Consider the following 15593-nt stretch of genomic DNA (forward strand, 5'->3'; position numbering starts at 1 on the left):
ATGTTCTGACTTCGGCGTAAATAGCCAAGTCCAATCAGGTCTATGCTACTGTGCAGTCGCAGATGGCTTACACATGCTTTGTAGCATGGATCCGATTGGGCGCAGCTTTTTTCACCAAAGCATGAGCAGGTCCGTACTATTGTGCATGTGCGTTCCATGGACAAGCCTTGTCAAGATTTTGTGGAGGGGACAGTGCTGGAATAGCCTGATGGAGAAGGGACAGTGCTGGAACGGCCTGATGGAGAAGGATGGGGGAGTCCTCAGTAAAATCTAGAGGCTTTCCTCTCCCAAGGTGAGAACCCACTTGGGCCCCTTTTTTTCCCTACATGTACACTTAAACCACTTTATCCACCACTACAGTATATCTTCGTCCTCTGTGACTTCATCTAAGCCATGAGGACTTAGATATATGTCTTGTAGCAGAGGTAGTGCTGTGCAGGATTGGACTTGCTCCTGTGCACACTTCTGGCAGCATGTGATGCAGCACTAATTGATGAAAAGCAGGGTTGCTCGTAAACTACGCCAGCGCGAATCTACGCGTCGTAGTACGCAACTACGCATCGTAGTTCGTAGGCGAAGTTTAAGAACTACACGTACGCATTTCCGCGTAGTCGTAGTCCCACTATGCGAAGCTTCTCCCGCTACGCGTAGATGACGAATGTATTGCAAAGTCAACTACGTGTGCGGTAACTGCATCTATATGGATCATTGCGCATGCGCAGAAATATTATTGCCCTTTTATATGCATACAATTCCGCATTGGAAGGTGGAATGTACGCTTATATTAGTTTATATTTGCAAATAGGTTGAAGATTATTGCGGAAATTTTTCTGCATAAGGGCATAAGCGGTCGCATCAACTACGCTTCGCACTACGCGAAGCTTGCGTATTTTACCACGTAGTCTACGGAATGCAAATGTAGTGAAGTTTCTGATTACATAGCCGTAGATTGCGAAGCGTATTTGCGTAAAAATACGCGTAGTTCTAGCGTAGCGAAGTTGGCTGACTACGACCATCCCTGGTGAAAAGCATTACCGGTATATGTTCCGAAAGCCAATAAGATTGATTTTTACCATTAAAAATACTGTTATTTTCTCAGTTCTTAGTGAAAAACACACACTGTAGCATTATTTCAGAATCAAATATTTCACCATAAATTGTGACAGGAACATAATCTAAGTTTTGTGATAAACAGTAAGAATAGCCAAACAACATTTGCGTTTTTATCTACAGTAATGCTTTTTATTTTTAAACTGGAATTGTTAAAACTGAGAAATGTGTTTTTTCCATTTTTTTTTTTCATTGTTACCATTAAAATGCATAGAAAACAAAATTTCTCAAGGGAAAAAATGGCATACAAAGCCTAGTTAGTATTGAAAAAAATATATATATTTCATTTAGGTGTCCTAAGTAGAGATAAAGTTATTGCTGATTGAATAGGGACAGAGCTAAACTGTCAAAACTGCTTTTGTCCATAAGGGGAAACATGGTCTGGATGTGAAGTGGTTAAAGAATAAAAGCTTAGAAGCACATGGTAAACTTTAATTTTTACCAACTTTCTAGGTTCAATAGTTTACAATTCACTTTCAATCTACTTCTGTTTGCAAGCTGTGAGGAACAGGATAGCACCATAATCAGTTAAATGACTGTCAAATTTCCTTGGAGTAACTTCCCACTGATGAATGGTCATTCCTTCTCTGACAAGGGCATCTCTAGCAAAATGTTCATCATATGTGAAGAGTTGGAACTTGTGCTCTCCAACCGTGTAATACGAGGCATTTGTTGCCCCAAATAAGATCAGGTGTCCTCCTGGCTTTAAAGGCTTTAAGATCTTTTTCAAGATTCTCAAGTAGTCGGCTTGATCTTTGCAGGTCATATCTAGTAACCAAGCGGTGATGACACAATCGGCCTGTGGAAGCCCTATGAGATCTGATAGAGTTTCTGACTCTGTGTCAAACTTCACAACATGTGTTATGGCCGACTTGAGCTTCATCTCTTTTGCCTCACATTGGTCACTGAAAAAAAAAAAGACCACACATCATAGAGATTTGACCTTGACATCTAACATCATAGGAAATCTATTAAATTCAGAGATCATTTCACGAGAACTCACCTTCTTCCTTCTAAGCCGGTAACATGTGCAGTCGTGTGTCCCCAGCAGAAAGCTCCGGTACGATCATCATGCCATTTCATTATCTCCATGATGCACTGCTCATTGGTCCTCATCAGGATGATCTCTTGGAAGAATTCACAGGCAGAGTACAGATGGTGGATTAGGGGGCCACCACTGATGTCAATCAAGATTTTTCCAGTCATGTGACCTGCAATATTTTAAAAGAGATATTAGCATAAATAAAAAGCTGACAGTTACTTCCACTGTGTCCACGTAACAAAATAGTATAAGTATTCAAAGGCTTGGGACTTTTCTCTGTAGGTTAGATATGCTTACGAAGGTGAGAAGGGGCATATTTTCAGAACTAGTGATGGCCCGGTGGACATTTCCCGGCAAACAATGCTTGTACGTGTTCACGCCGACAGGTAAACACATAGCCTGTGTGACCCACCCCTATACATCATCATGGAACCAAACTTTGACTCCTTACCCCAGAGTCAGCAGGGACATGGCAGCCAATCAAATATCCCTCCCTCCCAGAACCCCCCCCCCCCCATAAAAACACCAGCATGGCAGGCTTTTTTACACTCTGCCAGTGTGCTGTGTGAAGGAGTGTAGGGAGAGGGCTGTGCTGCTAATAGGGAAAGTGTTAGTAAGGCCTCTTTTCTATGTCCTTAGTGGAGCTTCTGGCTGCTAGAACAGCGTCCTGATGACCCAAGTGGCTGGCACATTGTTTACCTTGCTTTTTACATTGCTGTGCTGTGTGTGTTCCCTGTGCAGAGAACCTCAGCTTGAGCGCCGTAATAACAGTGCAGGAGATTTGGCTGCAGCCGGTGCCACCATAGACCCTAATAGGAATTTCGGCTATAGCAGTAAACTGTGAGTAACTTCAGCGCTGTCAGAAGACGGAGCTAAACTTACTTTTAAAACACTGTAATTCGGCTTCCAGCAATAGCTGGAAGCCGAATTACATAATTCCCCCACTACCCATGAGGACCTAGAGGGGGAATAGTATTTAACGCCACTGGGAACTTGTGCAGCAGCAGGATAAGCCATATACTGGCTGTATCCTGCGTCCAAGTCTCCCGGTGGCGAGATCACAGGGACGCCCTCAGCTGGTGTAAGAGACAGGTGTACACAGCGCTGCCAGCATTATGTGAAGTGAAGTATCACTCACTTAAACCATAAGAACTACTACTACTGCACTGACCCCTCACCTATCTTATTCACTTTGGGCCTGCCTGTATAAAGGTGCACAGTCAGAATAGAGAGAATACAGCAAAAAGCTATCTGTCAGCTGTCACCTGAGTGAAGTGTCACTCATTTAGACCATAAGCATGCGCACAAGCACTGTGACCACTACACAACACTACACAAAGATTGCCGCTGAGTGGACTAACACTTATGTCCTGGAGGTGTCAACTAGTAAAAACAAGCATTCGCTCACCTGAGGTTATCACTAATGCTCTTTGTGTTGTTTGCGGTGTGATAAATGCGGTGTTTCATCTGTCTGTGTGAACTGGGCCTAAGCCTTACACTACCTGATTGATGTACACACGCTGGACATTTTAGCACTTTATTCAACCAATATAGAGCTGTAATGTGATTTCTGCCCTTTAGAGATTAAAACACAACTCTGCGTCAACTCCCTCGTTTTTGGTTGGACTTTTGCCATGGGTCCCCCTCCGGCATAGTCCAGGTTTTAGGCCCCTTGAAACAACTTTTCCATTATTTTTATTGCCAGAAGCAGTCCCTATAGTTTTGAGAATTTGCCTGCCCTTTTAGGTCTTAGGCCTCGTTCACATCAGGGCCGTTTCTGTGCGCTTTTCGCAGTGCATTGCCCTGTGCGATCAGCAAGGTATTGATTTTCCCATGTAACTAAATGTGGCTGGTTTACATCTATGCGCTGCGCTGAGCAGCGTTACAAAAACGTAGTGTTGCATGCATTTCTGTGCGCTGAGCTGTAAAGCACACATCAATGCAAGTGAATGGGTGTGCTTTTTTAGCGCACAGAAGCGCGTACAAGCGCATAGAAGCGCATGCGTTTTTTACCCCTAATTGAAGAAAAAAATACATTTACATACAAAAACAAAGTTTTATTGACAACTGCTGCTGCTACAGTAAGCAAAACGTGTTTTAAAGAAGTGCAGCGCAACGCACAGAAACGCGCACTAAAGTGCGCACAAGCGCATGCGTTTTTTACCGCGCGTTTTCACACGTTTTTCAGCGCAGCAGATGTGAACGAGGCCTTAAGCCGCTCACGCTGTTCACCCGATTGTGAATGCTTGAGGCAAATTTGTGCTTGTCAGCTGAACATTTTATGACATCTCTATTTAGAACCAATGGTTCAATTATAGCCTGTTAATAGTGTTGTTGTACGAATTCGGGACGTCGTGGATAAGAACCTGAACATCTGCATTCAGCACCATTTCAGCACCGGACAGCAGCCTTTCAGGGGAAATTCCAATTCCCCCCCAATGGTGATTACAGATTCCACGGATTCTGATTTCTGTTGAACGAGTTCCGATTTCACGGGAGTTTTGATCATTTGCATTCTCTGATTGGCCAAATACTTCTAAGCTGACTCTGCATTCTCTGATTGGTACAATGCTTTTGTGATTTGGGCAAAAATTACCAAGTTGCGGTAATGTGGAGTAAAGCTCCATTACTTACAGGCCACAGGTGCAGCCCTAAAAAAAAGAAACCTGCTAGGAAAGTGCAGAGAGCAACTGGCAATGTGCATGCTGGGAATTGTAGTTTTTTAGCTGTGTCACAAAGCCATGTAGCATCTGCTTACGTGATAGTGCGGCAGTAAATGGAAAGCAGCAGAACGGAGAAATGAGCACCACTGTATGGGAGGGAGGATGTGAAGCCAGGGACACATCACATAGAAGAGGGAGCGCAGCACGTGCATTTCCACATCGGGAGGGAAGAGGAGAGAGTTATTTGGGCCCCCTCTCGCACAAAAGACGCTTGTAGTCATGGGCCTACAGTGCCTTTTGGTTAGTGATGAGCTCAAATTTTGCATAGTCATAATTATGCATCGTTATTCGCAATTATGATGCAAAATGTTATTGCAAATTCATAATACATTTAAACATTTAAGCATTTAAGCAGCTTTTGCTTAATTTCTTGCAAAATTTGGCAGTTAATAGCAAAGCCCCCATACATGTTATCATCACCAAAAGTGCTACATATGTAATTTTTCAAAAAGACCTTGTAGTTTTTGGGAAAATCAATTTTAAAATGCAAAGAAAACATGTTTTTTAAAGTGTCATTTTTTTTCAGTTTAAAAAACATTTTTCCTTGCATTTTTAAAATCAGTTTTCTCAAAAACTGCAAGGTTTTTTGGAAAAATCTCTTTTTGACTTGTTCCCAGTATTCTCTTTAAGTTATGTAGCAATTTTGGTGTCAATAGCATGTATGAGGTCCTGAACTATGAGGTCCCAAATTTGAACAACACCACCTAATAAATGTACTGTGGCAAAAGGCAAGGAAGAGGTGGTTGGCACTACACACAACAGTATGTGCTGGCAAGTGATACATTTACATCATATGAGTGTGTCAGCAAGAGCCTTCAGCAAGTGGGTACTGGGGCAACAGGACTAGTTCAGTTAAATTTTTGATGCTTATGTATCAAAAATTTGGGTACTAGTCACTTGGGAAACTTGGGTACCAGTTGATGATTGATGAACACTCTTGCTGACAGGTTCATCTGATGCTGTAAATGTATTATTACTTGCCAAAAATGTTGTTGGATGCAGCATCAGCTTCCCCCATATTACCTCTCTTCAATCATTTTTATTGGTATTTGTCATGAATGCAAGAAGTGCTGCAAAGAAGGACTACTCCAGTAAGTTAGGCCTCAGCCTTCGATCCAACAACGCACGGGAGGTCTGGCAAGGCCTCAGGGCAGCCACGAACTTCAAACCTCCTCCTCAACACGCTCCCACGAGCCTTGCACTAGCTGAAAAACTAAACGAATTCTACTGTAGGTTCGAAAACCAACCCTCCACCATTGGTGACCATGGAGCCACCCCCAGGGCACCCCCCTCATCCACTTCCCCTAGCGAGGACAGGGCCCTTCCAGTACCGTTAGAAGTCCAAGCGACCGACGTTCTCAGGCACCTCCGGAAACTGAATCCAAGGAAAGCCTCTGGCCCAGACGGCGTGTCATCCATGTGCCTGAGAACATGCGCTAGCCAGCTAGCCCCTGTACTGACTGCCATTTTTCAGAACTCCCTGGCAAGGGGTAAAGTACCCTCCTGCCTCAAAAGGTCCACCATCATCCCTGTACCAAAAAAAACAGGGGACACGGACCTCAACAACTACAGACCCGTTGCCCTGACCCCAACTGTCACAGTGCTGGTCGTAATGGAGAAAGCTACGCTTACGGATCATTACGCGTAATTTTACGCTATTACGCATTACGAAATTACGCTTACGGCATAGACATTCAATTTCGGTACATGTCTATAATTACGCATAGCACTTACGCAATTACGCATAAGTATACCGTAATTCAGGTTATTACGTTATAGGCTTACGCGTAAAATCTTACTAGCAATTAATGCGTAAGGTCATGCTGCCAAGCAAAAAAGTTGACGCATGGATCAATGTTAGGTAGCCGCCGACTTTAAGGGTTAATAGCAAAGCCCCCTTAAGTGCTAAGAGCCTCAAATTTGGAGAAAATATTAAGGAGATCAGAAGGAATAAGAGGAAAAAATTTTTTTTCAAAAAGACCTTATAGTTTTTGAGAAAATCGATGTTAAAGTTTCAAAGGAAAAATATATACATTTAAAAACCCGCCGACTTTAACGGTTAATAGCAAAGCCTGCTTAAAATTTAGGAACACCAAATTCACAGGGTATATTAAGCGGATCAGTGGGAATAAGAGGAAAATTTTTTTTTTTCAAAAAGACCTTATAGTTTTTGAGAAAATCGATTTTTAAGTTTCAAGGGCGAAAATGTCTTTTAAATGCGGAAAATGTCAGTTTTTTTTGCACAGGTAACAATAGTGTTTTATTTTCATAGATTCCCCCAAGTGGGAAGAGTTTTACTTACTTCGTTCTGAGTGTGGGAAATATAAAAAAAAAACGACGTGGGGTCCCCCCTCCCAGACCTCTTTAACCCCTTGTCCCCCATGCAGACTGGGATAGCCAGAATGCGGAGCACCGGCCGCGTGGGGCTCCGCACCCTGACTATACCAGCCCGCATGGTCCATGGATTGGGGGGTCTCGGAAGGGGAGGGGCAGCCAAGCTTTCCCCTCCCCCTCCGAGCCCTTGTCCAATCCAAGGACAAGGGGCTCTTCTCCACCTCCGATGGGCGGTGGAGGTGGAGGCCGCGATTTCCTGGGGAGGGGTTCATGGTGGCATCTGGGAGTCCCCTTTAAAAAGGGGTCCCCCAGATGCCCACCCCCCTCCCAGGAGAAATGAGTATAGAGGTACTTGTAGTACCCCTTACCCATTTCCTTTAAGAGTTAATAGTAAATAAACACACAAACACATAGAAAAAGTATTTTAATTGAACAAAAAACATAACCACGAAAAAAGTCCTTTAATATTCTTAATTAACCATTAATACTTACCTGTCCCTTTAAAAGCCAGTTCCCACGCAATATCCTCGGAAATATACTAATCAGTTACAATGTAACAAAGTTATTACAATGTAACAACTTTGTTACTTTGTAACACCACCGCACCCGACGTCACTCGCCGCTCACCCGCCGGCCGCCGCATACACGCTAGTCCCCGCCGGCTCCCGCCGTCCACTCCGCCCACACCTGTCACTCATATACATGCTGGCACCCATGGGTGCCAGCATGTATATAGGTGACATGTGGGAGAGGCGGGGAGGGCAGCGGAGCCGGCGGGGACTTAGCGTCCCTTCACCCGACAGAGCTCTGAGCTATATTAGCTCAGAGCTCTCGAAAGCATCTTTGTATTTGGGCTCCAAGGAGCCCCATTGGTCCTTAGCAGACCAATGGGGTTCCTTCAAATCAGAAGGAACCCCATTGGTCTGCTAAGGACCAATGGGGCTCCTTGGAGCCCAAATACAAAGATGCTTAGAGAGCTCTGAGCTATAGCTCAGAGCTCTGTCGGGTCCTGCAGCACAGACGCGGCGGCGGCGGTGAGTGACGTCGGGTGCGGCGTAGTTACAATGTAACAAAGTTGTTACATTGTAATAACTTTGTTACATTGTAACTGATTAGTATATTTCCGAGGATATTGCGTGGGAACTGGCTTTTAAAGGGACAGGTAAGTATTAATGGTTAATTAAGAATATTAAAGGACTTTTTTCGTGGTTATGTTTTTTGTTCAATTAAAATACTTTTTCTATGTGTTTGTGTGTTTATTTACTTTTAACTCTTAAAGGAAATGGGTAAGGGGTACTACAAGTACCTCTATACTCATTTCTCCTGGGAGGGGGGTGGGCATCTGGGGGACCCCTTTTTAAAGGGGACTCCCAGATGCCACCATGAACCCCTCCCCAGGAAATCGCGGCCTCCACCTCCACCGCCCATCGGAGGTGGAGAAGAGCCCCTTGTCCTTGGATTGGACAAGGGCTCGGAGGGGGAGGGGAAAGCTTGGCTGCCCCTCCCCTTCCGAGACCCCCCAATCCATGGACCATGCGGGCTGGTATAGTCAGGGTGCGGAGCCCCACGCGGCCGGGGCTCCGCATTCTGGCTATCCCAGTCTGCATGGGGGACAAGGAGTTAAAGAGGTCTGGGAGGGGGGACCCCACGTCGTTTTTTTTTTATATTTCCCACACTCAGAACGAAGTAAGTAAAACTCTTCCCACTTGGGGGAATCTATGAAAATAAAACACTATTGTTACCTGTGCAAAAAAAACTGACATTTTCCGCATTTAAAAGACATTTTCGCCCTTGAAACTTAAAAATCGATTTTCTCAAAAACTATAAGGTCTTTTTGAAAAAAAAAATGTTTCCTCTTATTCCCACTGATCCCCTTAATATACCCTGTGAATTTGGTGTTCCTAAATTTTAAGCAGGCTTTGCTATTAACCGTTAAAGTCGGCGGGTTTTTAAATGTATATATTTTTCCTTTGAAACTTTAACATCGATTTTCTCAAAAACTATAAGGTCTTTTTGAAAAAAAAATTTTCCTCTTATTCCTTCTGATCTCCTTAATATATTCTCCAAATTTGAGGCTCTTAGCACTTAAGGGGGCTTTGCTATTAACCCTTAAAGTCGGCGGCTTTTTTATATTATACGGGAGCGTAATATTACGCGATTACGGCAGACTGTGTAATTTCAATGGGAGTTTACTGTCTTACGCGTAATTTGTTACGCGTAAAACGTAACCCTACGGTCTACGCATAATTAATTACGCGTAATACCGTAACCTTACACGTAACGCTTACGGTGCATTTGTAGTGAATTACGATGCGTAATTACGCTAATGCGTAATTTCGGCCCAGCACTGAACTGTCATGAAGATCTTTGAAAAACTGGTCCTCAGACATCTGAAAGCCTCCACCGATGCTCTCCTAGATCCACTTCAATTTGCTTACAGAGCAAACAGGTCCACAGAGGATGCCATCAACATCAGCCTGGAATTCATCATGGAACATCTGGACAGACCCAACACCTACGCTAGGATCCTCTTCTTAGACTTCAGCTCTGCCTTTAATACAATCAGTCCGGTCATCCTGCATACCAACTTAGCACAACTCGGGCTTGATTGTACTCTCTGCGATTGGATCAAAGACTTTCTTACAAATAGGACGCAACGAGTCAAACTCGGCAGCTGCCTCTCCCGAGTGAGGACCACAAACACTGGCGCCCCCCAAGGCTGCGTACTGTCCCCGATCCTTTTTTCCCTATATACGAACGGATGCACCTCAACTGCCGACTGTGTAAAGGTCATCAAATTTGCGGATGACACCACCATACTGGGACTCATCAGCGGTGAGGATGAACGCTCCTACCACAGGGAGATCGAGCGCATCTGCAACTGGTGCAAGGATAACATGCTCGTCCTTAATGCTGCAAAGACTGTCGAGCTGGTTGTGGATTTCAGGAAGCGCCCTCCCCCACTTAACCCGATCTTCATCGCAGGCACAGAGGTCAACAGAGTATCAAGCGTTCGGTTCTTGGGCACTACCATCACCAATGACTTGAGATGGAGGGAAAACACCACTAAATGCCAAAAGAAGCCTCAGCAACGGCTGTTCTTCCTAAGACAGCTAAGGAAGTTTGGCATGCCGCAGGAGCTGATGTCAAGCTTCTACACTGCCACCATCGAGTCTATCCTGTGCTCCTCCATCATTGTCTGGTATAGCGGCGCCACCACAAGTGACAAGTACAGACTACTTAGAGTAATCAAGGCCGCAGAAAGGATTATCGGTACACCCTTGCCACCACTGGACCTCCTGCATGCTTCCAGGCTGAGAACAAGGGCAAATAGGATCACGCAAGACCCCCTCCACCCCGGCGGTCGCTTTTTCAACCGCATGCGCTCCGACCACCGCTATAGAGCCATTTCCACCAAAACCTCCAGACATAGAAACTCCTTTTTCCCCCAAGCAGTGTGCCTTCTGAACTCGAGCCATGCACACAGCAAAGCTAAATAGCAGGTCTGTCATCCAGACCTAAATAGCCTGTAGGAACTCAACCTGGGGTAATTCTTCATTCTTCATTTCATTGTACTTGCACCTAGGACTAATTAACCAAATTGCAGGACCAGCTGCTACGCTCTACGTATGTTCATTTTGCACATGTACTTGTACTACTATGTTCCTTGTTCTTCAATGCATTTCTGTATTGCTACTTGCTAGTTATGTTCTGATGTTGTTGTTGTTGTTCTTGCACTATGTTCTATGCCAATGTGTACCACAAATAATTCCGGGTGCGGCAACCGCTGCACTTGGCGAAATAAATTGATTCTGATTCTGATTCTGATTCTGAAGATAACATCAGCACGTATACGGATGCTCATTCGGATTCCGCGGAAAGGCAATTTCCGAAATTCCGATCGGAAATTGCATTTCCGCATCGGAATGCGGAAATCTGTAATGCAAGTGCGGTAGGCGGATTTCCCCCGGAAATCGCGGAAATTCTACCCGACTTTAACATCGATTTTCTCAAAACCTATAAGGTCTTTTTGAAAACTTTTTTTTGCATCTTGTTCACAAGATTCTGTTTAATAAACTCTGGTGTTTCTAGGACTTACGGGGGCTTTGCTATTAACCGCTAAAGTCGGCAGATTTTTACTGTAATGTAAAATGCAGAAAATCTGCATCTACCTACTGTATTTTCTGCATTTTACATTACAGTAAAAATCCGCCGACTTTAGCGGTTAATAGCAAAGCCCCCGTAAGTCCTAGAAACACCACATTTTCAGGGTTTATTAAACAGAATCTTATGAACAAGATGCAAAAAAATTTTTCAAAAAGACTTTATAGTTTTTGAGAAAATCGATGTTAAAGTCAGGCGGAATTTCCACGATTTCCGCCGGAAATTCCGCATTGGAATGCGGAAATTGGTAGCGGAAAGCGGAATCAGTAATTGGCAATGGCGGAATGGGGATTTACTGCGGAATCGGAAATTGGCATTCCGACCATCCCTAAACACGTATTCCAAAAGGGTTACAAAACACCAGGCATGGAAATATAATAACCAGGGGATTATTTTTGTTGAAACAAGGTTGTGAGTAACAGTATAATAGATGAATATACTTATCAATGAGTACAGATAAAGAAACATAGTAAAAAACTAGAACATTCAGGTCATCTAAAATGAACTTGTGTTGGGTAGAGCCAACTTGGACCTGGAGGAGAAGTCGTGGAGTCAGGCATAGCCTAAGAGATATTTCACTATCATGGTTGTGAATAGTTTCTTCCATAGCAGTACGCCAGGTCTCAACCTTGAAAATTATCAAGTGGGCCTGTGTATGCTAATAAAAGAGATCTGCTATAATCAGGGGGAAGTGTTAGGAGGAGAAGAGGGCGGGGGCACCTTACTACTTGCCATAGTATCCTCCACAGGCCTGGATTTACATCACAGGAGCCTATAGGCACAGATGTCCTGTCACCTTAGACCTCGCCCTCCATGAACCTACAAACCACACCAAGTAGCCCAGCTGTCACTTCTCCCTTTCTTCACCTGCCCATCATAGGTAGCTAGCTATAGGTGCCCCTTAGTATTAGGTACCCAGAACCCTAAGTATTACGTAGCTAGTGGTGCTCCCACTTATCTGATCAGTGGGATGCCGAGAGCTGGGTGAATAACCTTTTATTTACACTCTGTTCAGGACTCTCAATAGGGAATGAAAGAGGGAGGCGTTTAGAAGAAGGAAGTGAGGTGCCTTTCCATCATCAGGCGCCTTTACGCATGTGCCTACAGTGCCTTATGGTAAATCCAGCCTTGATCCTCCCCCATGGTCAGGCAGTTCAGACACATTGGTGAGCCACAGTGCTGTCATTGATTGAAGAGTGCTGGGGATTTCTCACTGCTACCAAATTAACAGTTGCAAATTGATTTTGCAGGTAACTGTGTGCTAAAACAAAATGGCCGCCTGTAAGCTACTTCTCCACACTTCCTCTGTATAATACATTTTATTCTCATTTTATTCCAAGTAATAGCAGTTTTTTTTTCTCACACTTTCTCACAGTCTTCATGGCAATGGAATATGCAGCTCGGGGTCTTGTAGATAAAAGACAACATACTGTAGTGCATCTTATGAAAGTAGCTAATCATGACTTACAACAGACTATTGTCCATACAAATACCTAATTAATGACTAATTAATGACTAACAAGCTTACAATAGGGATGGTCGGAAATGCCAATTTCCGATTCCGCGGTAAATCCGCATTCCGACATTGCCAATTACCGATTCCGCTTTCCGCTACCGATTTCCGTGTTCCAATGCAGAATTTCCGCCGGAAATCGCGGAAATTCTGTCCGACTTTAACATCGATTTTCTCAAAAACTTTAAGGTCTTTTTGAAAACATTTTTTTGCATCTTGTTCACAAGATTCTGTTTAATAAACCCTGAAAATGTGGTGTTTCTAGGCCTTACGGGGGCTTTGCTATTAACCGCTAAAGTCGGCAGATTTTTACTGTAATGTAAAATGCAGAAAATAGGGAGATGCGGATTTTCTGCATTTTACGTTACAGTAAAAATCCGCCGACATTTTCAGGGTTTATTAAACAGAATCTTCTGAACAAGATGCAAAAAAAAGTTTTCAAAAAGACCTGATAGTTTTTGAGAAAATCAATGTTAAAGTCTGGTGAAATTTCCGCGATTTCCGCCTACCGCACTTGCATAAATGATTTCTGCATTCCGATGCGGAAATGCAATTTCCGATCGGAATTTCAGAAATTGCATTTCCGCGGAATCCGAATGAGCATCCCTACTTACCTACTTAGATATTCATAAATATTCATGTATACATTTATGCAGTTTTGTGTTATATCAGGACCCAACCAGTGGTCAAGGTAGGCGGAATCATTTTAATCTGTAAGTCATTGCAAACTGTATATCCGTTTGGTCCAAGCTGTCCTTGACAGGGCCGGTTCTAGACTTTTTGCTGCCTGAGGCAAACTTGTGAAGATGCCCAAGCACCCCCCTCCAATTTGGAATGAGTGCACAGCACCCGACTATTTACTCTACTTCATTTAATGTTCTCATGCTGCAGCTCAACACAATAGCACACTGGCTGGCTGTGAGTCTGGGACAAACAAAACTGCTCACCTTCAGCCAGGTGGCCATTCTTCATTCCTCCTCAGTCAGGACAGCAGTGCCACCTCCTCCCTTCTGCTGTGCAAGTCAAATAAAACACTGCTGCTCTCCTGCCTCCCCCTTCCTCCTCATTCACTGTCAGACTCCCCACACAGCACAACAAGCTGCTTTTCCCCAATGAGGGCCTCTTCCCCTCTCTCACTCTCCTCTCGCTTCTCCCCCTACTCTGACTGCATGCTGTTAGTGTAAACACAGTACAAACATGCTTCCCCTGTAATCTCTGCACCTGATGCAAACGTTTCACCTTGCTTCATGAGAGAACCGGCCCTGGTCCTTGGGCAGACATTGCCATAATTCAGTGTGTGTCTCCTGTACAGGAAATAAACCTACAGTATACAATACTTCCAAGAGACTTATTGGTGATATTTCACAACAAAATAAAAAAAGGTACTCACTAATTTGGGCATTAGATAAATCCAGCAGTAGAGTATTGGTAATGTTAATGATATTCTACTGTTGCCTGACCTAACCTATCTCTTACACTAACTGTCTTCACCTACTTATGCTTAACACCCCCTGCACAGGCGAGTCACCAGTGTAGTGGAGCGGACCCGATTGGACTCTGCTATTTCTGCCTGAGCAAGATTTGAAAGCCACTACTGCGCCTGTGCAGGATCGTGGTAAGTAAATATTTACCTCTCTGGTGTTTGGTGGCTGCAAGCGCTGGATCCTGCAGAATGAGCATTAGGATCCAGAGACTTCCCCTCCTAAAGGTAAGTATCCCCCAGGAAGGGGGGGGGGTGTTTGTTGTTACAGATTTCCTTTAAAAGATGATTTTAAAGCTACGTACACACATGCAAGAATTGTTTCTCATCAAGGATCAGGAAATGATTCCTCGGGCGACAATTCGGGGAACGATGCTGTACAGACACATCCCAAGCCTTAAGGCTAGCAATGTGTTCTGTTGCTCTGGAGGGGGGCGGAGAGCCAAAGATTGGCAAAAAATGGAGCTGCTTCAATCGGTCGGCAGACAATGTGAGCGGTAATGCTCGGCCATCGTGTCAGAACAGATCGTCTGCCATAGTACACACCACTGGCGTAACAATAGGGGATGCGACCCCTGCCATTGCGGGCCCGCACAGGGACCCCTCCTGCCCCTCAAAAGTCCCTGAGCAGGCCCTAGGTGCTTGGGGATTTTTAGGTACGCCCCTGGTACACACACAAGGATTGTCAGCTGAAATGGCCGTTATCTGCTGTTTCAGCGGACAATTAGCAAATATGTGCACGCCGTTTAACACAATGGACTTTGTATAGCTTCTAACTGAATACCAAACACACACACACACACACACACACCACACACACACACACACACACAATACATACACACACACACACACACACACACACACACACTACATACACAAACACACACACACACCACACAAAACACACACATACACACACACACACAAAACACACACAGCACAAAACACTCACACATACACACACACACAAAACACACACACCACACACAGACCACACAAAACACACACACACACACACACACAAACACACACACAACACACACACATACACCACACACACACATAAACCACACACACAAACACACACAAAACACACACACACACACACACACACAACACACACACCACACACACACACACATCACACACACACTCACACACACACACACACACACACACACACACACACACACACACACACCACACCACACACACACAAAACAC

General features: G+C 44.3%; 1 protein-coding gene across 1 annotated transcript in view; it reads right to left on the bottom strand.

The window, feature by feature from the left end:
- Positions 1 to 1314: 1314 nt before the first annotated feature.
- LOC137523016 (nicotinamide N-methyltransferase-like) overlaps positions 1315 to 15593 on the bottom strand; it is a 16480-nt gene continuing 2201 nt past the window's right edge. The window contains exons 2-3 of the mRNA XM_068243192.1: positions 2114 to 2321; positions 1315 to 2015 (exon numbers count right to left, since the gene is read on the bottom strand). Of these exons, the coding sequence (XP_068099293.1) occupies positions 1592 to 2015; positions 2114 to 2321 (632 nt within the window). The 3' untranslated portion in view covers positions 1315 to 1591. The remainder of the gene's footprint in view (positions 2016 to 2113; positions 2322 to 15593) is intronic.

Source organism: Hyperolius riggenbachi, chromosome 6 (assembly GCF_040937935.1).
Source record: "Hyperolius riggenbachi isolate aHypRig1 chromosome 6, aHypRig1.pri, whole genome shotgun sequence".
Classification (NCBI taxonomy): Eukaryota; Metazoa; Chordata; class Amphibia; order Anura; family Hyperoliidae; genus Hyperolius; species Hyperolius riggenbachi.